The sequence below is a fragment of the Erinaceus europaeus genome, chromosome 7 (genome assembly GCF_950295315.1).
Source record: "Erinaceus europaeus chromosome 7, mEriEur2.1, whole genome shotgun sequence".
Classification (NCBI taxonomy): Eukaryota; Metazoa; Chordata; class Mammalia; order Eulipotyphla; family Erinaceidae; genus Erinaceus; species Erinaceus europaeus.
This window is the reverse complement of record NC_080168.1, coordinates 12,381,247-12,406,730: the sequence shown is the minus strand read 5'-3', so window position 1 is coordinate 12,406,730 and position 25,484 is coordinate 12,381,247. Positions and strand designations below refer to the sequence as shown.

The 25,484-nt window shown below is 49.1% G+C and overlaps 1 protein-coding gene across 1 annotated transcript in view; it reads right to left on the bottom strand.

Moving 5' to 3' along the window:
- ARMC9 (armadillo repeat containing 9) overlaps positions 1–25,484 on the bottom strand; it is a 129,824-nt gene that overhangs the window by 20,980 nt on the left and 83,360 nt on the right. The window contains exons 20-21 of the mRNA XM_007519445.3: positions 7,251–7,355; positions 5,004–5,119 (exon numbers count right to left, since the gene is read on the bottom strand). Coding sequence (XP_007519507.2) covers positions 5,004–5,119; positions 7,251–7,355 — 221 coding nt within the window. The remainder of the gene's footprint in view (positions 1–5,003; positions 5,120–7,250; positions 7,356–25,484) is intronic.

The following is a 25,484-nucleotide window of genomic DNA, read 5'->3' as shown; positions in this document are numbered from 1 at the left end:
CCATGAGGGGAGCTCCAGGGACGGTGATGCCAGAGGGGGTGGGGTGGGAGGGCTTTCCAGGACCCTGGGGAGAAAGATGGCTTTTGGAGAGGAGGCTGAGGGCCAGGACCAGAGCTGGGGAGTAGGCTGGGGGTGGGGTGGGGCGTCTCAGGGGTCTTAACCCCAATCTCAGAAGCAGGGGGCTCACAGCACAGTGACAGTCATCTAGAAAACCAGACTGGGGGGGGGGGGGCTGTGGGGACTCATCTAGCATGGGGGGTTACATTTGAGTCAGAGATAGAAATCTGGGGGTCAGTGGTTCGTTGAGGAGCCAGAGAACACCAGTTGATGGGGGTGTTTGGGAGGTGGTGAAGGCTAAGAGGCAGGGGCAGACCAACATGACAGCAGGACGGCAGTCACCAGGAAGAAGGCAGGCCATGGACTGGCTGTGGCTGACCTGGGCCACATGGGGCCCTTAAGGGAGAGGAGGCCCCGAGATGCAGGAGCCTGTGGAAAGGCCCAAAACAGAGGCAAGAGCTGAGAGCTTGAAGGTAGAGCAACAGATGCCAAACGCTGGTGCAGACATGCCAAGGGAGGGCACTTCCTGGGGAGGGGATTGAGCAGTGGGCAGGCTGGGAGGTGAAGCAGGAACCAGACCCTGGGGCCAAGGGAACCCCAAACTGCATACTTCAGGGGGATCATGGGGTTTTATTTTCAACTTTTCTCTTCCTGATGATGAAGTCCATATGTGTTTAGCAGAAAAAAAGGACAACATAGAATTTATAGAACGTTTTACTCTCCTAAGGCCTAGACACGATTCCTACTAACATCTGATAGCACTTCACTCTACTTTAAAATGCAAAGATCTGGGAGTCGGGCAGTAGTGCAGTGGATTAAGCATACTTGGCGCAAAGTGCAAGGACCGGTGTAAGGATCCCGGTTCGAGCCCCTGGCTCCCCACCTGCAGGGGGGTCGCTTCACAGGCAGTGAAGCAGGTCTGCAAGTGTCTATCTTTCTCTCCCCCTCTTTGTCTTCCCCTCCTCTCTCCATTTCTCTTTGTCCTATCCAACAATGACGACATCAATACAAACAACAATAACAACAACGATAAAACACAACAAAAGGGAATAAATAAATATAAGAAAAAAATTTAAAAAAACACAAAGATCTACTTAAAATAGCCTCTGAGTGCAACCAGCGGGCTGGAGTCACACTTGGAGAATTTGTTCTATGGCTTGGAAATACAGCATGAGTTCATTCTCATGCATACATCATTCTTTTAAAATACCCTTTTAAAATGTTTTGCTTCTTTTTTTCTTTTTTTTTTTGTCATCACTGGGGCATCACTGCTCCTGGTCAACATTTTCAGACAGACAGACAGACAGACAGACAGACAGACAGACAGACAGACAGACAACAGTACTGAAGCTGCCTCCAGTGTAGTAGAGACCAGGCTGGATCTCTGGTAAAGCAGGCACACTAACCAAGTGAGCTATTTTGCTGGTCCTAAAACATCACTTCCTATTTTTTTTTGGGGGGGTGTGGATGTAATTTATATAACCAGCCTCCTACTTTGGACATTCAAATATAACGTAAATATATCACTTTCTCACTAGGCAACACACACACTATGCTGACCTATGAAATCTGATGAAGTGTACAACGGTCTAGGAGGCGCGCAGTGGGTAAGTGCTGCACTTTCAAAGTGGTGGAGGCCTCAAGTTCAAGCATGTGTCAGAGTGGTGCTCTGGTTCTTATTGTCTCCTCCTCTCCCTCCTCCTCTCTTCCTCCAACAATCTTTTTAAAAAGAATTTAGTGTGTGGTCCGGGAGGTGGCGCAGTGGCTAAGGCACTAGACTCTCAAGCATGAGGTCCTGAGTTCAATCCCCGGCAGCACATGTGCCAGAGTGATGTCTGGTGTCCTCCCTCTCTCTCTCTCTCTCTCTCTCTCTCTCTCCTGTCTTTCTCATTCATAATAAAATCTTTAAAAAAAAAGAATTTAGTGATCTGGGAGGTGGCACAGTGGATTAAGTACTGTATTCTCAACCACGAGGTCCTGAGTTCAATCCCCAGCAACACATGTACCGGAGTGATAACTGGTTCTTTTTCTCTCTCCGCCTGTCTTTCTCATGAGTAAATAAATAATTTTTTTTTTTTTTGGTCACCAGGGTTATTACTGGGACTCAGTGCCTTCACTACGAATCCACTGCTCCTGGAGGCCATTTTTTACCATCTTGTTGCCCTTGTCATTATCATTATGGTTGTCATTGCTGTTGTTGTTGGATAGGACAGAGAGAAATGGAGAGAGGAGGGGAAGACAGAGAGGGGGAGAGAAAGATAGACACTTGCAGACCTGCTTCACCGCCTGTGAAGCGACTCCCCTGCAGGTGGGGAGCCAGGGGCTCGAACCAGGATCCTTACACTGGTCCTTGAACTTTGTGCCACACGCGCTTAACTTGCTGTGCTACCGCCCGACTCCCAATAAATTCTTAAAAAAAAAAAAAAAAGGAATTGTGGTCTGGGAGGTGGTGCAGTGATAAAACTTTGGACTCTCAAGCATGAGGTCCAATTTGATCCCCGGCAGCATATGTACCAGAGTGATGTCTGGTTCTTTCTCTCTCCTCCTGTCTTTCTCATAAATAAATAAAATCTTAAAAAAAAAAAGGGGGAGTCGGGCTGTAGCGCAGTGGGTTAAGTGCAGGTGGCACAAAGCACAAGGACCGGCATAAGGATCCCGGTTCGAACCCCGGCTCCCCACCTGCAGGGGAGTCGCTTCACAGGCGGTGAAGCAGGTCTGCAGGTGTCTATCTTTCTCTCCACCTCTCTGTCTTCCCCTCCTCTCTCCGTTTCTCTCTGTCCTATCCAACAACGATGACAACAACAATAATAACTACAACAATAAAACAACAAGGGCAACAAAAGGGAATAAATAAATAAAATAAAATAAAATAAAAAAGAATTAAAAAAACCCTAGTTATGGCTTAGAATAACCCCAGAAGTTGAATTTGTTGTTCTGAAAGTACTAGTATCTTGAATGGTGTTAGTGCCCCCAAGAACACTGAGCTATGGGACTGAATCCACACTCCCAATGATACTGGTCAATGATACTGCAGAGGGTGCTGTGGCCAATGAGGACCACAGGAACATTCTAGAAGGCTTGTCTGGGCACCCTCAATGCTATCTCCCTGCCGCCCGGGAGCACCCGATCTCCACACCACACACACTGTCTCTCCTGTACTCCATAATGTTGCCTGTGAGTTCTGTGGGAGGGAAGTCCACCTCATTTGTTCTGGCTGTGGGCAAACGTCAGGACCGGAAATAACAGGAACACTTTTTTTGCTGAGCTGGCCCCATGGAACATGCACACAGAGAAAGAGGGAGAAGGAACACAGATGTGGCAAAGTGTTAACAGCTGGAAGCTCTTCCCTGTGATATTTTCAACTCTTTTGTAAGCTAAAAAAAGTTCTTCTGGGGGGGTCAGGCGGTAGCACAGTGGGTTAAGCGCATGTACAAAGCGCAAGGACCAGCGTAAGGATCCCGGTTCGAGCCCCGGGCTCCCCACCTGCAGGGGGGGTCACTTCCACAGGTGGTGAAGCAGGTGTCTATCTTTCTCTCTCCCTCTCTGTCTTCCCCTCCTCTCTCCATTTCTCTCTGTCCTATCCAACAACGATGATATCAATGACAACAACAATAACTACAACAACAATAAAAACAACAAGGGCAACAAAAAGGAAATAAATAAATATTTAAAAATGTTTAAAAAAAGTTCTCCTGGCTCTAGGCTTGAAAGAAAGGGAAAAAAAAAAAGACTTTTTTTTCTTTCTTCTTTTTCTGATGTCAGGTAATGAACCCAGGGCCTGGACCTACTGCTGGGATGCCTCTGCTGAGTGTCTGTTTCTGAGCTGTTCTATATATTTCTTTTTAAAATTTTTTATTTATTTATTTTCCTTTTTGTTGCCCTTGTTGTTTTGTCATTGTTGTGGTTATTATTATTGTTGTTACTGATGTTGTTGTTGCTGGATAGGACAGAGAGAAATGGAGAGAGGAGGGGAAGACAGAAAGGGGGAAAAAAAGATAGACACCTGCAGACCTGTTTCACTGCCTGTGAAACGACCCCCCCCCCCCCGCAGGTGGGGAGCCGGGGGCTCAAACCGGGATCCTTATGCTGGTCCTCGAATTTTCTGCGCCACGTGCGCTTAGCCCGCTGCACTACAGCCCAACCCCCTGTATATTTCTTTAGATAAGGACAGACAGAAGGAGAACAAGGTAACCAAAGACACTGCTCCACCATCCATGAGTTCCATTGGTGTCATCCATAGTGCTCTCATGTGGTGCTGGGGCTCGAACCCAGGGCCCAGTATTTGTTAAAAGAATAAATGAAGGCCTTCTACCTGCTCTCATCTGTTTCACTCCAGCAGTCTCTCCAAGAAGACAAGGGCCCCTGGCATGGGGAGGGGTTGCTCTCCAGGGCTATCTGCCTGGGGCTCCCCAGTGCTCCCCAGGGACCAGGCCCCTAAGTCTTCAGGGAGGCCAGATATGAGCAGGGTCAGAGCAAGGCTACACCAAGGAACAGGGTGTGGCAGTAAAATGCATATAGTTGCTTTAAAGGGTCATCTAAAAACAAGTTGATTTTGCATCTTAAATTGTGACACCCTGGTCCGAGTGAAGGGCATGAGTCTAGGGGGAAAGAGAAGAAACTCCAGGAGTCTTGGGGTGAGGGCACCCCCATAGTTGCTTCTGGTTTTATGAAATGAAATTTGGGCAACATTTGGCTTCTGCAAAGGCCTGGGAGCTTCTACAGTCCAATCACTTTATGGAAAGAGAAACCTGGGGTGGGGGTGGGGAATTAGCCTTGTTTCCTCCATGGGTCCCCAAAAGAGAAGCAGTAAGAGATAGATGCTTTTCAACACCAACACTTTATTTACAATTTGAACACACACTCACACACGCACACCTTACACTGCAGGGAGCCACGAGTCAGAAGAAAGCTTAAGGAGAGAGAGCCCTCCGCCATCCCGGACTTACGCTGGGTACCCACTCCGGTGGCCGCCGGGGGTGACAGGTCGGCACAGAGGCTCATCCCCACTCCACTGCACACTGGCTGGACCCTTCCGCCTCGCCTTCCCTGTGTTGGTCATGATCTGTGGGGGAGAGAGGTAACAGGGTTCGACAAGTCCTGGGCTGGAGAGCCGACCTAGAGGTAGGTTCTGCTGCGTGGAACATCTTTAGCTATAGGAAGAAGAAGCTTAGCATGTCAGTAAACATTCTGACACGGATTACTCAGATCCACAGAGGTGTGGGGGGCAAGCCCTGTGTGTCTGCAGATCATATCATTTAGTAGTAAAAAACAAACACACGCAAGCTGTGGGGGAAAGGAGGAGAAAGCAATTGTGTACAGTCATCACTGGAGTCCTCTGAATTGCAAAAGAGAGACAGTAAAAAGCAGGACAGGCTTGGTTGTATAAACATTAACATTTTTTCAAAAATACAGATGTGAAAGACAAGCCACATGAATAGGCAGCCAACAAACTGGGAAGACATACTTGCATACAGTTCGACAGGTCAAGGGTTAAAATGCTCACTAGTAAAGAGTTCTTATAAATCAATAAGAAAGATGCAAGGTACATGCCTGGGCACAGAATCCGACTGGGCCAAGTCACAAGGTAGAAGAAAGAACCATTGAGTTTTACTAGCAACTAAAAGTTGCAGCATAACATTACAAAGAAGGTATAGTTTTTCAACCATTAGATGAGTGGTATAAAGACATTAGCCACCCACTGTTGTTAGCAGTTTACAACACCGGTGACACAGAAATCTGAGACAGCGCTTTTGGCAAGCCAAGTGGAATTTTATATCAAAGGCTGTAGAAATGCTCATGTCCTTGGGTGGAGATCCTATCCTAGTGAGACAATCCAGAAGGTGGAAAGTGTTAGACAAACAAAATGTGGTTTGTCACATTAGAGAGAAAAACTGACACAACTTGCCCAGTGGTGGGGAACTAATTAAGTACAACGTGGCATTCTCATTTGAAATATCATATGACCACGTACAAATGACAAAGAACAGGCTGTGAAGAAAAATGTTTATCTAGGGGTTTGGGCGGTAGCACAGCGGGTTAAGTGCACGTGGCGAGAAGCACAAGGACCAGTGCAAGCGCCCCAGTTTGAGTCCCAGCTCCCCACCTGCAGGGGTCACTTCACAAGCAGTGAAGCAGGTCTGCAGGTGTCTATCTTTCTCTCTCCTCTCTCGATTTCTCTCTGTACTATCCAACAACAACAACATCAATGGCAACAATAATAACCAGGGCAACAAAATGGGAAGAAATGGCCTCCAGGAGCAGTGGATTCCTTGTGCAGGCACTGAGCCCCAGCAATGACCCTGGAGGTAGAAAAGAAAAATGTTTAACTAAAACACTGAATACAAAGGTGGGTTGTAATCTTGTACATAAGTAGTGCTTTCAGTTAAGTTAAAGGTACACAAGCAGACTGGAAGGAAGCGGACATGGAAATATTAGGAGAGCAGAGCTAATAACGTTAAGCTTTCTGTGAGCTTCCTCTGGTGACAGTGGCACTCCCCTGTGGTTCTGGGGTTAGAATCTGGGCAGAGTGCTCATGGCAAGGCACATGTCCTACCTGGCGAGCTAATGCTCCAGTTTGGGTCACGCTATATTAATGATAAAAAACAGTTGTCCAGCATGTGCTGGCTGTGCTGAGTGCCTTAGAAAAGCTCCTTTGGGACGGGGCAGAGCTGGGATGCTTGGTACCCACCACTCACAGGGACTCAGCTTCCATCTGAGCTAGAGGGGGCTGTGTGTGGAGAAGCTTCTGCTGTGGAAAGAGCACATCTTCAGACACAGACACACACACACACACCACAGACACTTGGACAGGTAGACAAAGGCATAGACATACACATAAAGACACAGAGACACACAAATATCCTTCCTTCCTCAAAGAAATGAAAAACAAAACACAACTGTGCCTGGGAGGTTGCCCAGTGGTGACTGTGTGCGTGCACCAGGCCCCTGGTGTATTCCCATGTGCTACATGAATGGAGGGAGGCAGGGAAAGAGGGAGGTGGGGGCTGCTGGGGCAGATGGCCAGGGCTGAGGGTAGGTCCTGGAGGCTGCTGACGTGTGCCCTGAGGGCATTCAGATTCAGGCCCCTCTCTCTGTTTGGAAGCACACTGGCTAGCCCAGACCCTTTGTCATAGCAACCCAACAAGTCCACGCCGGGCCTGTGGACTACAGAAACGACCCTCCATAGCACTCACCCCCAGGTACTCCGTTGTCAGGAGCTTCTCGCCTGACAGTTCTCCCAGCTGGGGCTGGATCAGCTCATCTTTGTCCAGGTCAGCCTCCATGGTGTCGTGGTCCTCCTGTGTCAAGGGAGACAAGAATGAATGCTCTCAAGCCCCCTGGGTCCCCCTAGTGTGCACCTGTGGGGTGAAGGCCTGTTCAGGGGGTCGGGGCCCTGTGCTCTGCCCTTGGCCTCTCCATTGAAGATGATGGGGGTGCTACCTTGTCTAGAAGCTTCCAAGGCCAGTGGCAGGAAGGCTCAGAAGAAAGCTGACAGCTTCCCAGCCACTACCGGCCCACGGAAACAGCCATAGCAGTCTGCAAGTGGCACCCAAGTCCCTCCCTGTGCACAGCCCTTCCAGGGCACTGGGTATTATGGGCTGGCTTCCCTAACAACGTGAGTGGGTAAGCGAGAAGACTCGGCAAGAAGATCAGGGAAGATGGAGTGCACGCACCGCACTGTTCTTGCCACCAACACAGCTGCAAATGCCAGGAGTCACAGCTCAAAGGTTGTGGGGGGAGGGGCCCCTTGAGCTTTCTTTTCACCTTAGAGACCAGACTGAGAAGCTTCAACCCTTCTGTCCATGGTGAAGACAACAAACAAAACAAACAAACGAAGGAAAAAAAAGTCTCCCCAAACCTGGTGCCTCTCGCCAAAGGAGCAGGAAAGAGAGAACCCAGCACGACAGAGGTTCTAGAAATAAACCAGCACTGCAGAATCCATGGTTGCCTGACCCCAGCAACACCAGCAAGGGCCACACCCGGCTGTAAGGAGAGACAGCAGAGGAGGCCGGGCAGGGAGGGACGCCTCTTCTCCAGTGAGCTGCCGTGGTGCCTTCCCCAGAATCACACGCACGAGGGCATACTGCTCGGTCCCACTGACCTCTCTTTCTCTTCCCCCAGACTCTCACCAAGAGCTGCTGACACGGTTTAGGTGGCTTTTCCCCCTTTCTGTTTTATTTGATTGGACAGAGAGAAATTGAGAGGGGAGGGAGAGATAGAGAGGAAGGGACAGACCTCTGCAGACCTGCTTCACTTCCCCCACAGGTGGAGACCAGGGTCTGAGTCTGGGCCTTTCTGCTCAGCCAGGTGCAGCACCACCTGGTCCCCCTTGCCAGGGCTTCTGAAACTGCACCGTCCCCAGTGCTTAAGTGACAAAGATGGCTACACAGCCCACCAGGTGCTAAGGAGAGACGGCCCCACAGGCAGAGGGCAGTCCAGTGTGGGGTGAGCCGGGGCTTGGTGACTAAGGTCACCTCAGCCAACCTTGCCCGAGTATTTGCCCGCCCACACACCTGTCATGGGGCTCTTCTAAACTCGCCTGGAGGACGAGAATCTGCTCTACAAACCTTGTTCCAGTTTGCAAACTAATTTCTAACCATCCCGGACACCTTCTGAGTTTCACTGACCCACATCATTTCCCAGGGATCTGAAGGCCCAGGTCCCCTTGGGTTGCCTGGGGGGGGGGTGTTACTGCAGTTGAGAGGTGGGAGGGAGCAGCCCTGGCTCCTCAGGCTGGCACTCAGGGAGCCGGTACCATCTGTTGTCACTAGACACTGTCATCCAGAGGTGGGGTGTCCTCAGCAAAGGGGGTGGGGAGGTGAGCCACAGTAGCTCAGCGGCAGAGCACATGCCTTGTCTGTGTGTCTAGGGGTTGGTCCTTGGACAAAAAGGAAGGGGGACTTAATTTTACTACAGGTCTCCAAAGGCACTTGGTGTCCTTAGAGGGATCATAATCTCTCTAAAGGACCCCAGCATGGGGTGGGGGGTCAGCCATGGAGGACTGGGGCAAGGCTCACCCAGCTCAAGGGCATTCAGTTGGGTTTCCTAAGGCTGAGCAGGCGCCCACACATGGTGGTCAGGTGGTGAGGAAAACTGGGTGATTCTTGAGGAAAACAGCAGCTCCTTGTGGAGGGAGGCCGTGGGCTCTACGGCCAGTATGTGGGGACCTCTGGGCCTTGGCCTCCAATTTCATCTCTTATGCCCCACGGAGGAGCCTCAGAGCACCTGCTGGAATGGATGAGTCACAGTTTCTCAGAGATGGGGAGATACATACCCTCCTGCAGGTGGGGAGCATGGGAGTGTTAAGCCGCAAAAAAAAGGTTCACATTCCACAGCAGTGAGACATCAACCTCAATTGTCACTGTGGCCAGTGCTGGTGGGGACATTCCTGTAGCCCCACAAGCACCTGTGTCAGGCATCCCCAGTGACCCATCACAGGCTAAACTTGACCTCTTGGCTCATCCACACACAGGCCTGGAAGTCACTCCCTGAGATATTTACTCTTTTTTTTTTTTTTGTATTTCCAACAAGTGGATTTTTTTTCTTTTATGAAAAGGACTTGATAGTTTGGTTCACTGATAACTGATAGGCCTGTTATAAACCCTTGAAACACAGCTCAGTTTCTATATCTGATGCCCAATATATAGAGAATCCTTCGGTAAAGTGAGCTTGGCTGCAGTTCCCTATGTGGGTGAGGGCACCGGGGCAGCACTGGGCTCCGCAGGGCTCCACAGCTGGTCCCCACACCATCAGAGGGGCTTTGTTCTTCCTCCTTCTCTCTGGGAGAAAAGCACTGGTGTGTCAAGGGATATTATGTTTGGAGGCCTGGAGCCACTTACCGGGTAGGCCGTGTGCTTTACCACGTGAGGGGCCCTGGGTCCGAGGTCTGACACCACAGGGAAGCACCAAAGATGGTGTAGCAGCACCTTGGTGTCTCTCCTCTCTCTCTCTCTCTCTCTCTCCTCCCTCACCTTTCTTCCCCTCTCTCGATCTAAAGGAGAAGAACGAGAAAGCTGATCTGGGGAAGGCGTGTGGGAGATGATATCATGCACACACATGGACCTGGCACTGCATTAAAAAAATGAAAGACTGGGGGTCGGGCGGTGGCGCAGTGGGTTAAGCGCATGTGGCGCAAAGCGCAGGAACCGGCATAAGGATCCCGGTTCGAGCCCCCAGCTCCCCACCTGCAGGGGAGTCGCTTCACAGGCGGTGAAGCAGGTCTGCAGGTGTCTATCTTTCTCTCCCCTTCTCTGTCTTCCCCTCCTCTCTCCATTTCTCTCTGTCCTATCTCCAACAACAAACACCATCAACAAGGGCAATAATAATAACCACAACAAAGCTACAACAAGGCCAACAAAAGGGGGGGAAAATGGCCTCCAGGAGCGGTGGATTCATGGTGCAGGCACCGAGCCCAGCAATAACCCTGGAGGAGGAAAAAAGAAAAAGAAAGACTATTATGTTTATGTAGAATGTGTGAGAGAAGGCTGGTGTGAGAATCATTGTTGTTCTTTCTTTTTAGAACAAAGGGCCTCGCACATGCACAGCTCCACAGCTCCCAAAGGACTTCATTTCCCTTTCAATTCCAGGTCAAAATAGAGGGAAAGAGACACAGAGAGAAGAGACATCATAGTACCTCTGCATTCATGGAGCGTCCCCAGTGCTGTACATGGTTCTCCCATGTGGTGCCACGGGCTTGAACCTGAGTCTCAAACCTGGGTCCTCATGCATGGTAAAGTATGTGCTCTACCAGGTGAGCTACCTCCCTCAGCCCCCGAGAAGCCTTGCTGAACTGGCAGGGATCAGTGAGGAGAGTTCTCTGTCCTGCCATGAGGTTACCCCGCGCCCCCCGAGGGCGTGCATCCTGGACTCCTCTGGCCTGGTTAGGAGCTTGTCACTGTGGAGGCCCCTCTGTTTAGTGGGGGCAGCTGGAGGCATCCTGAGGACGTGTGAAAAGCAGAGAGTGCGGGAAAGCTGAGCTGCTACTGAACAAAGCGCAGCCAGGGCTGAACTCGATCCTCTCAGGCCATCCCGGCAGTGGGGCCTCGGGGCAGCGGGGTGGTGAGGGAGTGAGGCCGCAGGGCGGTTCTCCGAGAAGGCGGAGAAATGAAGACACGGTGGGAACTGTAAGCAGAGAGCCTCCCCATATGATGCGTGCTGATAGCTGGTACTCATCCACCTTCCCACTGGTGCCCGGTTGACTGTAACAACCGAGGATGTGTCAGAACTCACTGAGGGTTGGGGCCAGGTGGTTCAGCCTGTTAGAACACCAACATGCATGCTGGGGCTGTGGGTTCAATCCCCAGCACCACCATCTGCCAGAGCTCAGCGGTACTCTAGTCCTCTTCACACTCTCACTCTTAATAAAGAAATCTTTAGGGGGGCGGATGGTAGTGCAGCGGTTAAGCGCAAGTGGCATGAAGCATAAGGACTGGTATAAGGATCCCGGTTCAAGCCCCGGCTCCCCACCTGCAGGGGGGGTCTCTTCACAAGTGGTGAAGCAGGTCTGCAGGTGTCTATCTTTCTCTCCCCCTCTTTGTCTTCCCCTTCTCTCTCCATTTCTCTCTTTTTATTTATTTTAGATTTTTTTTATTTCTCTCTGTCCTATCCAACAACAACAGCAATAACAACAATAACAAGGGCAACAAAATGGGAAAAGTGGCCTCCAAAGGCCATGGATTCTTAGTGCAGGCATGAAGCCCCAGTGATGGCCCTGGAGGCAAAAAAAAATCTTTAGAAAGAGGACTTATTTATTTTAAAATATATAATTATTTACTGCTGAGAGGAGGAGAGAGAACAAACCAATTACTCTGGCATTTCACCCACAGAAATCACTCAGGACCTCAGGCTTGAGAGTCTAACATCTTATCCACTATACCACCTCCCGAGCCATTTTTTGAGAGAGAGAGAGAGAGAGAGAAGGGGGGGAGAAACCAGAGCACTGCTTGGCTCTGGCATATGGGGATTGGTCCTGGGACTTCTGGACCTCAGCCACGAAAGTCTGGTGTACGTAGGACAACCGACATTCCCTACCATGGCCCCATAGTAAATCTTAAACAAACAGGAACTTGCTGAAATGGGCCAAGCCAGGAGACACTTGGTGATGATTACAGCTTACGAGTACTAACTTGGGGAGGCACAGTCAGCTGACCTCTGGAAACACAGAGGTGCTGCTGCCTGTGCGGCCCCACATCTGAGCTTAACTTGGAGTCAGCCCCCTGCACACATGGGTTGTGTGTCCGAGGTCTTGGCTAACCTATATCCTCAGCGGGACTAGCAGAAGCCCCGGATGCAGAATCTGCGACAGAAAAACAAAATCCTCAGAGAAGCTGGGGTCAGGAAGTTCAAACCTTCACTCTGTGCCCAGTTAAGGTGCTGGGGAGACAGCATGGCAGGACCACACAGGACTTGCACATGAGGGATCTCAGGTTCGATCCCCCACACCACCAACAGTCAGAACTGGGCAGTACTAAGTGCTCGCCACACTCAGTGTGTCCCTGAGGAGGCTGAGTCCCTTTGCCAGGCGCCATGTGGGGCTTGCCCCCCACGGAGCACACTTTGCAGTCTGCTTAGTGAAGGCTGCGGACAAGGAAATGCCTGAGGAATAAATGCCCCATCAGGGTTGGTTTAAATGCCATTGTTGAGGAGGAATTCCACTGCACTCCCTGCCCTTTATGCGCTGGGGCGGAACGCATCATCAGGTTACGGAGGGGAGAGACTCTCAGTGGGAGTGATTACCTCAAGAAATTCAGAATGCTTCCTGGAGAAAAAGAAAAAGGCACCTGAGCTGAGCTGAATTGAGATGCTCAGAGGCGGAGGCAAGGCTTCCCTGGAGCCACCCTGCTCTCCTGACTCCACGGGACTCTTAACTGTGGACTTGGACACCCGATACTCCAGGCAGACCAGATTCCCAGTGCTTGGCCTGAAAACGGGGTGACCACTGAGGGCCTGCGGAGGGCCCAGATTCTGGCTGATAGAGCGAGAGCGGCTGTGCCGGGTGGTGTGCGGATGGGCGGGCGCATCAAATGTGGGTTCCCACTTGACAGAGTTACAGCTCTTCCCACCAGCAGCTTAAATTTGAGACGGTTCTCAGAAGGCTGAACTGTGCTGTCGGCTCTTTGTGTGAGTCCTGGGCAGGCACTCCTGGGGGGGTGAGAGCTGGAGCTGATGCTGACCACCTGTTCTAGACACACTGCAGACAGACACTTCACGGCAGGAAGCAGAAAGGCCCTGATGTCTTGTGCTTCTGGCTCTGCCTGAACCGGTTGGCTTTCTGTCTAAGTAAGAACAGCTAGATCCCTGGGGATGATGGAAGGGGCTCAGGAAATACCCAGAATTCAGGAGACTCTGAGGCTCGAAAGAGCTGGAAGGCAAAGACTGGGAAGTCCTGTGCAAGACAGGGCATCATACAGGAGGACGAGAAGCCAGAATGGTGCTTCCTCCTACACAGGGGCCCTGAGCATGCTCAATAAGTGGTGGGGTGGGGGACCAAGCCCTGGAGTGAGTAGGATTAGGGTGAGCTAACCAGAACACCCCCCGCCCCCATGATTGATTTTTTCACATATCAGCAAAAATGTGAGCAAAGGGGCCTGGAGAGATAGCTCAAAGGGTAGGGAACCCACTTAGCAATGCATGCAGACAAGGTTCAAACACTGGCACCACATGGCAGATGCCACAGCAACAGGAGAAGCTCTGGTGTTATAGTATCTCTCCCTCCCTCCTCTTCTGTATATTAATGAAAAAGTGGCCCAGGGTGGTGAGATTTGAGTATTCACAAGAATATCACAAGGAAAAAGAGGTATTCAATACACCACACACGTTCTGAAATAATATGCAGATGCACGCAGAATCCCTGCAGACACCAGGAGGAGGAGACAGGGAGCCAGAGGGCTGGTTCCTTGAAGAGGGTGTGGGGGTGGCGGCTCTGAGGTGGGCTTTCCAGGGAAACCTCAGAGGCTGTACTGGGAGAGCCTGGCTCCAGTCTCCCTCCCTCCCTCAGTCTCTGGCCTCTTCCTCCCCTGGGAAAGTGTCTAGCTTCTCACTGCCCACTCTATCCCCACCTCAGCTCGGCTGCCCACAGTTGTGGTTCCAGCTCAATGGTTGGCAGGAGCCACCAGAAGGCCTGTGCCAGGCACTGACATGCACAGGGAAGTTCTTGGCCCATCCCACAACCAGCTGGTGATCCAGGTCATGTGACCTGCAGTGGGACCCTAGCCCAGCAATGGGGACAGAGCTCCCCACCCCCCTTTTTGGCATTTATACCCAGCTGCTCCTTGTAGCTGGCTAAGGTCTTGGGGGGTGAGGGAAAATACTTTTCCGTGCATGGTCTCCTATGTCCCCTGGCCCCATGGCTTTGGGCTGAGGGTGCAGGTCACACACAGTCATGTGCACAGTGGACAACACAGCTCCATGGGCAGGAGGTAGCGGGTGGTACAGGGACAAAAATGGAGGGAAGGGAACTCTGGTTTTCTTGTATATCTAGGGGCCCGGCAGTGGCGTATCCGGTCAAGTGCATGATGGGAACCTCACGTCTGAAAGGCTGATGCTCTACCTACTGTGCCATCTCTGGGGGCACAGTGCCAGAGATCTTTAGAGTGATTTTTTCCTACTTCTAGAAAGGGAGTGCAGTGTAAGGAACTGGACTCCTAAGCACGGGGTCCTGAGTTCGAACCTAGCACTGTGTGTGCCAGAATGATGCTTTGGTGCTCTCTCCTCCCTCTCTTTCTCAATACCAAATAAATCTTACACACACACACACGCACACGCACACGCACACACACATGCACACACACGAGAAAGAAAGGGAGAGGAAGGAAGGAGAGGCAGGAGTGAGGATGGGAGGGACAGATAGCACAGCACAGCATGGCTGATCCTTATTTCTACAGGTGAAGAAACAAAGCCAGTCATGAGAGTGGAAATGAAAGCAGACAGGGCTCCAAGAGCGAGGCACTGAATGTCACCATGAGCGATCTAACTCTATCAGGTGACGGAGTGCACAGCCATTTTTTTTTTCCCATCAGGATTATTGCTAGGGTGTGGTGCCTGCATGTAACCATCATTTCCCAGAGACCATTTTTCTCCTTTATTTTGATAAAAGGTGAGCAAAAGAGAGAGAAAGGGACACAGAGAGAGAGAGAAACACACACACACACTTGCAGCACTGCTCATGAAGTTTCCTCCCTATAGGTGGGGGCTGGGGCTTGAACCCAGGTTCTAGCACATGGTAATGTGTGTGCATTGTTGGATGACCACTGCCCAGCCCCTTGAACCGACATTTGTAAGGACAGACCATGTTGTGGTGTGATTGGAGACATGGGACTGTGTGCTGGTGAGCCAGCAGCCTGGAGACTGGGTGGGTGATGCTGGGAAGCACCCACATGGGAAGGAGGAAACATGGCCTGTGACACACACAGGAAGAACCCGCAGAGGAATGGAGCCCCCAGAGAGCAGGTCTCTGTGGTTTTTTTCCAGTCGGCCAGGAAATGAATGAGAAAGAGCAGCAGACCGGCAGACACCTGCTATTGTGCACTTAGGTAGAACCAAACCACAAAGCACAGAGTGTGCTGCTTGAGGAAGCAGAATGCTGGTGTGAAAGCAGAGGTTTCCCCATGGAATTCTTCCTCTTTTACGTGGTGCTATGGAATGAACACAGGGGCCTTGTGCAGGGGTAATGGCGAGCTGCCTCCCCCGCCCAACTCTTACTCTATTTTATTTATTTTCGAGAGAGGAGAGGAGGAGGCGTATGCGGGGGGTGGAGAAGGAGGGGGCAGACAGATGCAGAGAGAAGAGACATCCAAGCATTGCTTCATCTATGGAACATGCATGGTGTTGTCCATGGGACTGAACCCACAGCCCTAGGCAAGCCAGGACACGTTATCACTGGGGCTTCTTCACTCTGAGTAGATTTTTACAGCAGAAGGGAGCAGAGGCTTCCCCAGGGCCCCCAGTGGCTGGAGGAGCTGGGTATTGGGACAGCAAGGGCCTGGAAAGCCTCTTAGGCTGGGACAGTGTCCACATGTGAGTTCAGACACACTTTATATTTCACAGTCAGCACTGGGTGTTAGACTTGGCATGGCAGGGTCAGAACCCCAACAAGGGCCCCCAATTCTAGGGGGGAGAGTGCTTGACTCAGTCCAAATGCTTCTACCCAGGCCTCTATATTGACACGGGTCACCTGGTTCAGCCTCCAAGCTCCATTCCAGGGTGGGACTGTCACACCCCACAGTGACATTCTGAATTTACAGGCCTTTCATTTGCTGTATCTGTCACCACCCTGCAGCTGGGGGCAGTGACCCCAGCGGTCACTTACTGTGAGAGGAGTGGTCACTTGCCATTACTGGCAAGCATCAGTGTCTCAGAAGAAAAGCTAGGTCCCCCCACTCCCCTGGGCCCTAGGGTTTGACCTCAGCTTCTGCCCAGGCCTTGAACTTGCCCTTCCCACTCTCCTCAGGGCTCGCCCCTCTGTCTTTCCTCTTTTACTGCTCTTCATACACCTCCCAGCACCTCTCACACTGTTTCCTTATTTACTGAAGGTGTGTTTTCTGTGCTGGAAAATCTGTTCTTCACCTACTATGGCTCCAGAGCCTAGAACAATGCCCAGATGGGGTAAACCCCAGGAACCTGCACACTGGGTATATCCCTTCACCCCTTTGGGACTCAAGAGGCAGGAAGTAGTGACCTTGTGGCCTTCAGGTGTGTAGCACCATCTGGGCCAGCACTCTGACAGGTGGCTCCCCTGTGCAGTGGGCGGGGAAGCCATAAGCAGACAGGGGAGAGGAAGAACAAAACATCGAGAATCTGCAACAGTAGCACAGGGGGCTGCACTCGAGAGGTCCCAGGGTCAAGCCCCGGCACCCCGATAGCCAGAGCTGAGGGGTTCTCTGATGCAAAAAACAAGACAACAATGAGAAACAAAGGACCAGGAGCAATACAGCATACTGCTCACAACAGCTAGTTCCTACCCAAAGGCATCAGCCACTAGCCAGCAGAGACATGAAAGCTGAAATAGCTGAGCTAAGAACACACTAGCTTAACAAGCTAAAACAGTATCAGAACAGGGTAACAAAATAGATGAACTCCAGAAAACAGTGCAGGGGAGAGAGAATAGAATAAATGAGGCTGAAAAAGAATCAGCAAGATTGAGGACAAATTTGAGACAACTAAAAAAGAACTAAGATATCTCAAAAAGAGATACTGAAAACAACAACAGAGACATCTGGATAACTTCAAAAGAAATAATATCCACATTACTGGCTTACCAGAGGAAGAAAGAGAGGGAGGGGAAGAAAGCATTCTACAGGACATAATAGCTGAGAACTTTTCTAGTCTAGACAACATAAAAGACATAAAGGTTCAAGAAGCCCAGGGGGTCCCAAACAGAATTAACCCAAACTTAAAGACACCAAGACACATCCTATTTAGAATGGAAAGGAAAAAGGATAAAGAAAGGATCCTGACAGCTGCAAGAGAAAAACAAAGAGTCTCCTACAGAGGAAAACCCATAAGATTAGCAGCTGACTTCTCCACACAAACACTACAGGCCAGAAGAGAATGGCAAGATATCTAACGAGTGCTCAGTGAGAAAGGCTTTCAACCAAGAATACTATATCCTGCTAGACTGTCATTCAGACTAGATGGAGGCACCAAAACCTTCTCAGACAAGCAACAGTTGAAAGAATCAACTATCACCAAGCCTGCCCTGAAAGAAGTTCTGAAAGGTCTCCTATAAACAGTCAGACCACCATAAATATGCCATATATCAGAACACTCTAAGAATCTACAAGAATGGCGTTAAAATATCTTTAATCTTTGATATCAATAAATGTCAATGGCCTGAATTCACCTATTAAAAGACACAGAGTAGGAAGATGGATCAGAAAATATAACCTAACATATGCTGTCTACAGGAAACCCACCTAACTCAACAAGACAAACACAGACTCAAAGTGAAAGGATGGAAAACTATCCTACAAGCCAATGGCCCACAAAAAAGGGCAGGAGCAGCTATTCTCATATAGACTTTAAAATAAATAAAATTTAAAAAGATAGGCATAGACATTACTTAATGCTCAGAGGATAAATCAAGAGGACTTAACAATTATTAACATCTATGCATCCAATGAGAAGCCATCTAAATACATCAAACATCTACTGAAAGAACTATAGCAATATATTAACAGCAACACAGTCATAGTAGGGGACTTCAACACCCCACTCTCTCAACTTGACAGGTTATTCAGGCAGAAAAGCAATAAAGAAATGAGGGAGCTAAATGAGGAGATAGATAAACTGGAACTATTGGGACATTTTCAGAGTCATTCACCCCAAGAAACTGGAATACACATTTTACTCAAGTCCACATGGGTCATTCTCAAGGATAGACCATATGCTAGGCCACGAAGCCAGCATCAGCAAATTCAAGAGCATTGAAATCATCCCAAGCATCTTCTCAGACCACAGTGGAATTAAACTAACACTTAACAATAAACAAAAGTAGTAATAGTCAGGAGTCGGGTGGTAGTGCAGTGGGCTAAGTGCAAGGACCAGTGTAAGCATCCTGGTTCGAGCCCCCAGCTCCCCACCTGCAGGGGAGTCGCTTCACAGGTCTACAGGTGTCTGTCTTTCTCTCCTTCTCTCTGTCTCCCCACCTGTCTCCATTTCTCTCTTTCCTATCCAACAACGACATCAAGAACAACAACAATAAAACAGCAAACAACAAGGGCAAAAGGGAATAAACAGTTTTTAAAAATTACAGAAAAAAAGATTAGTAATAAAATGTGGAAGCTCAATAGTACACTACTTAATAACTACTGGGTCAAAGTGGAAATAAAGGAAGAAATCAAAATGTTTTGAGAGTTCGATGAAAATGAAGACAAAAGCTATCAAAATATTTGGGACACAGCTAAGGCAAAGGGAAGAGAGAGGGAAGTTCATAGCCATACAAGCACACATTAGGAAACAGAAAAAAGCACAAATAAACAACCTGATTGCACACCTTAAAGATCTAGAAGAAGAACAAAGGAACCCGAAAGAAACCAGGAGGACAGAAATAAATAAAGTTAGGGCAGAAATAAATAACATTGAAAATAAGAAAACCATACAAAAGATCAACAAAAGTAAATACTGGTTCTTCAAAAGAGTGAAAAAACACACCCATCCACAAAGATCTGTGGACACATATGTTCTTAGCAGCACAATTTGTAATAACCAAAACCTGGAAACAACCCAGGTGTCCAACAACAAAAGAGTGAACAAAATCTACAAACTTTTAGCCAGACTCACAAAACAAAAAAGGGAGAAGACCCAAATAAATCAGACTATAAATGAAAGAGGAGATATCACAATAGACACTGCAGAAATTCAACATATTATGCGATGCTGCTATGAACAACTATATGCCACCAAGCTAGAGAATCTTGAAAAAACGGACAATTTCCTAGATATCTCCGAACTTCCAAAATTAAGTAAAGAGGAACTAGATAATATGGACAGGCCCATCACAGCCAACGAAATTGAAACAGTTATCAAAAACCTTCTCAAGAATAAAAGTCCTGGACCAGATGGTTTTACAAATGAATTCTGTAAAACCTTCAAGGAAGAGTTAATACCTCTACCTTTAAAAGTCTTCCAGAGGGAGTTGGGCGGTAGCGCAGTGGGTTAAGTACACATGGCACAAAGCGCAAGGACCAGCATAAGGATCCCAGTTCGAGCCCCTGGCTCCCCACCTGCAGAGGAGTCACTTCACAGGCGGTGAAGCAGGTCTGCAGATGTCTATCTTTCTCTCCCCCCCCCCCATCTTCCCCTCCTCTCTCCATTTCTCTCTGTCCTATCCGACAACGATGACATCAACAACAACAACAATAATAACTACAACAACCATGAAAAACAGCAAGGGCAACAAAAGGGAAAATAAATAAGTAAATATAAAAAAATAGTCTCCCAGAAAATTGAAGACACAGGAAGACTCCCTCCTTCCAGCTTCTATGAAGCCAACATCACTCTGATACCAAAAGCAGACAGGGACACAACCAAAAAAGAAAACTACAGACCAATAACTCTGATGAACATAGATGCTAAAATATTGAACAAAATTCTAGCCAACAGGATACAATAGCAGTGTATTAAAAAACAAACAAACTCTACGGATGCCAGAAGACAAAAGATGGAAGAATACCAAGTGCTGACCAGTGAAAGTATCTTTCAAGAATGAAGGGGAAGTAAAGGGAACTCCAGGTCCTAGAGGACAGAGAATGGGTTGCGAACAGGGATGCCAAGGGCGGTGCTTCTCAGAGGATGGAGCCGGCGTGCGTGGTCACACAGACGTAAACTGATGTCAGACTGCTTAAAGTAGTTATCACCCTTGGTGATGATAAACAGTGTGATAAATACTGTGAATGGTCCCCAGGGCAGAGAAGAGGAAGAGAGATGGAGCCATTCTGCCATCTCTCCAGAAAAAAAACAGCACTAGCTTGAAGTAGACTGCAAAAAGGAAGACACATGTTGTGATTCCCTAGAACTAATTTTAAAGGAAAATGGCAAATAGCTATAAGAAGCTAGTGGAGCAATTCTAAAAAGAATGCCCAAGGGGGCAAGGTGACTGCTCACCTAGCACCTGTCTTTCTGTTTGAGGCCCTGGGTCAGAGCCCCGGCCCACTGATGTGGTCCCATGGATGGTGCACTGCTGCTTCTCTCTGTCTCCTTTTCACTCTCAAAACACAAAGAACAAGTGGGCTGATGTGCAGACACCTGTCATAGCAGGATAAGAAACTACATATGGTACAGGTGGTGCAAAGCACAAGGACCGGCTTAAGATCCCGGTTCGAGCCTCTGGCTCCCCACCTGCAGGGTGGTCGTTTCATAGGCGGTGAAGCAGGTCTGCAGGTGTCTGTCTTTCTCTCCCCCGCTCTGTCTTCCCCTCCTCTCTCCATTTCTCTCTGTCCTATCCAACAACGATGACAACAATAACCAAAATAACAACTACAACAATAAAATAATAAGAGCAACAAAAGGGAATAAATAAATAAATATTTAAAAAAAAAGAAACTACATATGTAACAATCACATTGTAATAGAATTTCACTCCTAGGTCACTACCTAAATGAAGATCTGTGACCACACAGAGAGCAATGCAATACCTGTACCCCACAAAGTGGAAATCAAGCAAATATCTATCACTCATTAAGTAGACAGAAAAAAGAATTGTACATCAGTTGTACAGTTCTAACAGATGCGTTTTCTGTCAGCTATATGTGTATATATAATACAAAATGAAAAAACATGAATGCATGAAATAAACACTCCACTCAAGATAGAGAATGTCAGACAAGACTTAAAAGGCAGCATCCAGATCATGGACCCACTTGTGGGCCTCTTCAGGACCTTGCCCTCAAAGTGGAACAACAATGGTAGGGACTGCCCCACTCTCTGAAAGGGAGACTGGTTCTGGTTCACTCGAGGAAGACTGGTCCTGTAATGAGTGCAGCCTAGAATGTTCCTAGCCGTGACCACAGAATGTGAGCTCAGACCTATAGGGATGCAGAGGTCACACAGGCTCCTGTGCTGAATATGGGCCCCAGATCAGATAGATGGGGTTTACAGTTAATGGTGTTTATATACTTTTCCCGTATTTGGGAGCTACTCTCCTTCCTGATGCAGCTTTCTAGTCTTATTCCCAACTCTGACAATATGTTTAGCCCACCTCCATGTTAGCTGTCAGGCTCAGGCAAAAATGAGTAAAGTCATGGGCTCCTTGGAATATACCTAAAATAGACTTCCTAGCTTTTTCCAAAATGGAGACCCCAAATCTCATCTTCTATATTCTTACCTTTAAGTTCCTGATTATTAAAACATTTTTAAAAAATTTGTATTTATTTTTCCTTTTGTTGCCCTTGTTGTTTTTCATTGTTGTTGTAGTTACTGTTGTTGTTGTTGATGTCGTCATTGTTAGACAGGACAGAGAGAAATCGAGAGAGGAGGGGAAACAGAGGGGGAGAAAAAGATAGACACCTGTAGACCTGCTTCACCGCCTGTGAAGCGACTCCCCTGCAGGTGGGGAGCCGAGGGCTGGAACTGGGATCCTTAAGCCGGTCCTTGCGCTTTGCACCACATGCGCTTAACCCGCTGTGCCACCGCCCGACTCCCATAAACATTTTGTTCTGCTTTATATCTTACTGCTTTTGAGCCACCAAGCTGCAGTTGCTACCATGACACCAACCTGAGTTCCCTGGGCAGACGACCTCACCAATGTGTCCTGGAACCCCACCTCTCCAGAACCCTGCCCCACTAAGGAAAGACAGAAACAAGCTGGGAGTATGGATCAACCTGCCAGTGCCCATGTCCAGCAGAGAAGCAATTACAGAAGCCAGAACTCCCACCTTCTCACTCCATAATGATCCTGCATCCATGCTTCCAGAGGGATAAAGAATAGGAAAGCTTTCAAGGGAGAGGATGGAATACAGCATTCAACCTGACCTGTTGACTGGCTACGGAAGAAGGGCAAACGCTAGAAGAAGAAGTGGTGGGAAATGTGTGGAATTATACCCCTCTTATCCAATGGACTTGTCATTCATAATTAAATCAAATCAATAATAATAATAATATAGTATTCAGCTTGTCTATGCCCAGTTATTCACAGAGAAGGGCTTCAAATTCAATGATGTAGGATGTAGTCAGGCTGTAGGTAAAACAGAAGGAAAATATATACTAAACCAATAGTCAAATAAGAGACGGGAGAGGAGATGTTAACATCAGACAGAGAGGACACAGCAGAACATTTCTGGAATCAGAGAGGCCATTTTGTGCTGACAACGGAAGCTGAGGGACATTCTTAGAATCACAAATAATGATGCTGAAAATGAGAGAATCCAAAACAGATGAAGCAAAAGCTCACAGATGAGAAAGGAAAAGCAGGCACATTTGCCATCATAGTAACAGATGTCTCTGGTCCTCTCTCAGTAACTGGTAGGAGGGCTAGAAACATGAGTAAGGAAATGAGTAGATCCTGGTATACAGCAGGTGCTCACTAAATGCAGGTGAAGCAGGTGAAGATGCGTCTGAGATTCCTGGGTGTGGCTGACCTGTGGGAAGCAGTGAACAAAAGTGCCACCATGGGCTGAGTGAACACAGGTCCTGTATACAGTGCACTCTGTCCAGAGCCCAGACACATCACTTCATTCCTTCCTCACCAAACTGCCACGTGGTCATCGGAGGTTAATTTTCTGAAGAGAACTGAGCCTAGTCCTTGTGAGGCCAGGCAGAATGAGGTTCAGGCTGAAACAAGAAGCTGGTTTTTCCTACTCAAGTTTAGGTTCTATTGCACTTGTCAGGTGACACTCATGTAGACGACTGTAACTCAAAGTTCAATTCTCAGTTTTTTGGTCAAAATCTCGTGTGTGTGTGTGTGTGTGTGTAAGTGGCCACAAAAGTTATTCTGGGAGCGGCTCAGCCAGTACTGCACATACCTGGCCCTGCACTGCACATATCTGGCCCTGCATTGCACATACCTGGCCCTGCACTGCACATACCTGGCCCTGCATTGCACATACCTGGCCCTGCATTGCACATACCTGGCCCTGCATTGCACATACCTGGCCCTGCACTGCACATACCTGGCCCTGCATTGCACATAACCTGGCCCTGCACTGCACATACCTGGCCCTGCACTGCACATATCTGGCCCTGCATTGCACATACCTGGCCCTGCACTGCACATACCTGGCCCTGCACTGCACATACCTGGCCCTGCACAGCACATACCTGGCCCTGCATGAGGTTCTGGGTTTGAGCCCTGAACACCACAGGGGTGTACTGCGGATGGATAAGCAGTGTCTCTCCTTTCTTTCTCTCTCTGCCTCCCTCTCATCCTAGATAAAAAAGAAGGAACAAATTGGGCTGTTCAACAGTATCACACGTGAGTAAAGGCTTGACTTCATTCTCTGGAAATGCATTTAAAAAGCAGTTATCAGGGAGTCAGGCGGTAGCGCAGTGGGTTAAGCGCACTGTGGCACAAAGCGCAGGGACTGGCTTAAGGATTCCAGTTCAAGTCCCTAGCTTCCCACCTGCTTTCCACAAGTGGTGAAGCAGGTCTGCAGGTGTCTATCTTTCTCTCCCTCTCTCTGTCTTCCCCTCCTCTCTCCATTTCTCTCTGTCCTATCCAACAACAATGATATCAATAACAACAACTACTACTACAACAATAAAAAAAAAAGCAGTTATCTGAAGGGTAGGTGGTGGTGCACTTGGTAGAGCACACATGCTACCATGTTCAAGGACCTGGGTTCAAGACCCCCACCCCCACCTGTAGGGGGACACTTCACATGCAGCGAAGGAGGTCTTCAGATGTCTATCTTTTGCTTTTCCTCCCCCTTTCAATTTCTCTCTGTCCTATCAAACAAAATAGAAAGAAAGAAAAAAGAAAAGAAAAGAAGGGCCATCAGGGCAATGGTGTCATCATGTAGGCACCAAGCCCCGTGATAACCCTGGCGGCAAAATAAATTAACAAGTGGCTTGTCTGGGGCTGGGGAGACAGCAGCACTGGCATTGTACCCAAAGGTGCCAGCGTCAACATGAGCAGGGCTGAGTAGCTCTGGCTAAGAGGAAGCAGGGGAACTGTCTGCACGCGCTTCCCCTCGAGGCCTGTGAGCCGCCCACTCTTTCACTCCCTCTGTCCAGTGTCCAGTATGTGGGCCTCTCGCAGGGTGGCTCCATCACCTTCCAGGGAGGTAGCTGTTTCACTCACCCCTGCTTGGTTGGCCCAATGACGGCCCTGGTGAGGCTGGGGGACTCTCTAGAGGAGACAGGCTACCAGTAGCCCCTGCTGGCCCACCGTGAGGGAGGGATGGGATGACAGGGATCCTGGTGGCAGCAGCCAATGGCCTGGCTCCAGGGGGAAGACTCACTTTCTGAAGCTGCTGGGATTTAGAGCTGACAGAGTCAGAGGAGGAGACATCAAACTGTGATTTCTAAGCCAGGGTGAGAAAAAAACTTAGGGGTGAAATGGGGGTGTGAGGGCTGTTGCTGCTGTTTCTAAGCATGGCGACAGAGGAAGCAAACCTGGGGAGAGGTCTCTGGAGGAATGCTGCAGAGGGGACCATTCAGAACCACAGGCAGTCAGCCTGAGCAGTGAGCAGCCAGAGAGGCCTCTCTACCAAGTGGCAGGGGGCACTGCATCCAGCTGGGTGGTGTTGGTGGGAGGGGCACCCCAGGACTCACAGCTCACTCATGCAGAAGGGAAGGCAGTGTAAGAACAGTAGATGGCGGGAGTCGGGTGGTAGCAAAGTGGGTTAAGCGCAGGTGGTGCAAAGTGCAAGGACTGGCGTAAGGATCCTGGTTCAAGCCCCCGGCTCCCCACCTGCAGGGGAGTCACTTTACAGGTGGTGAAGCAGGTCTGTAAGTGTCTTTCTCTCCCCCTCTCTGTCTTCCCTTCCTCTTTC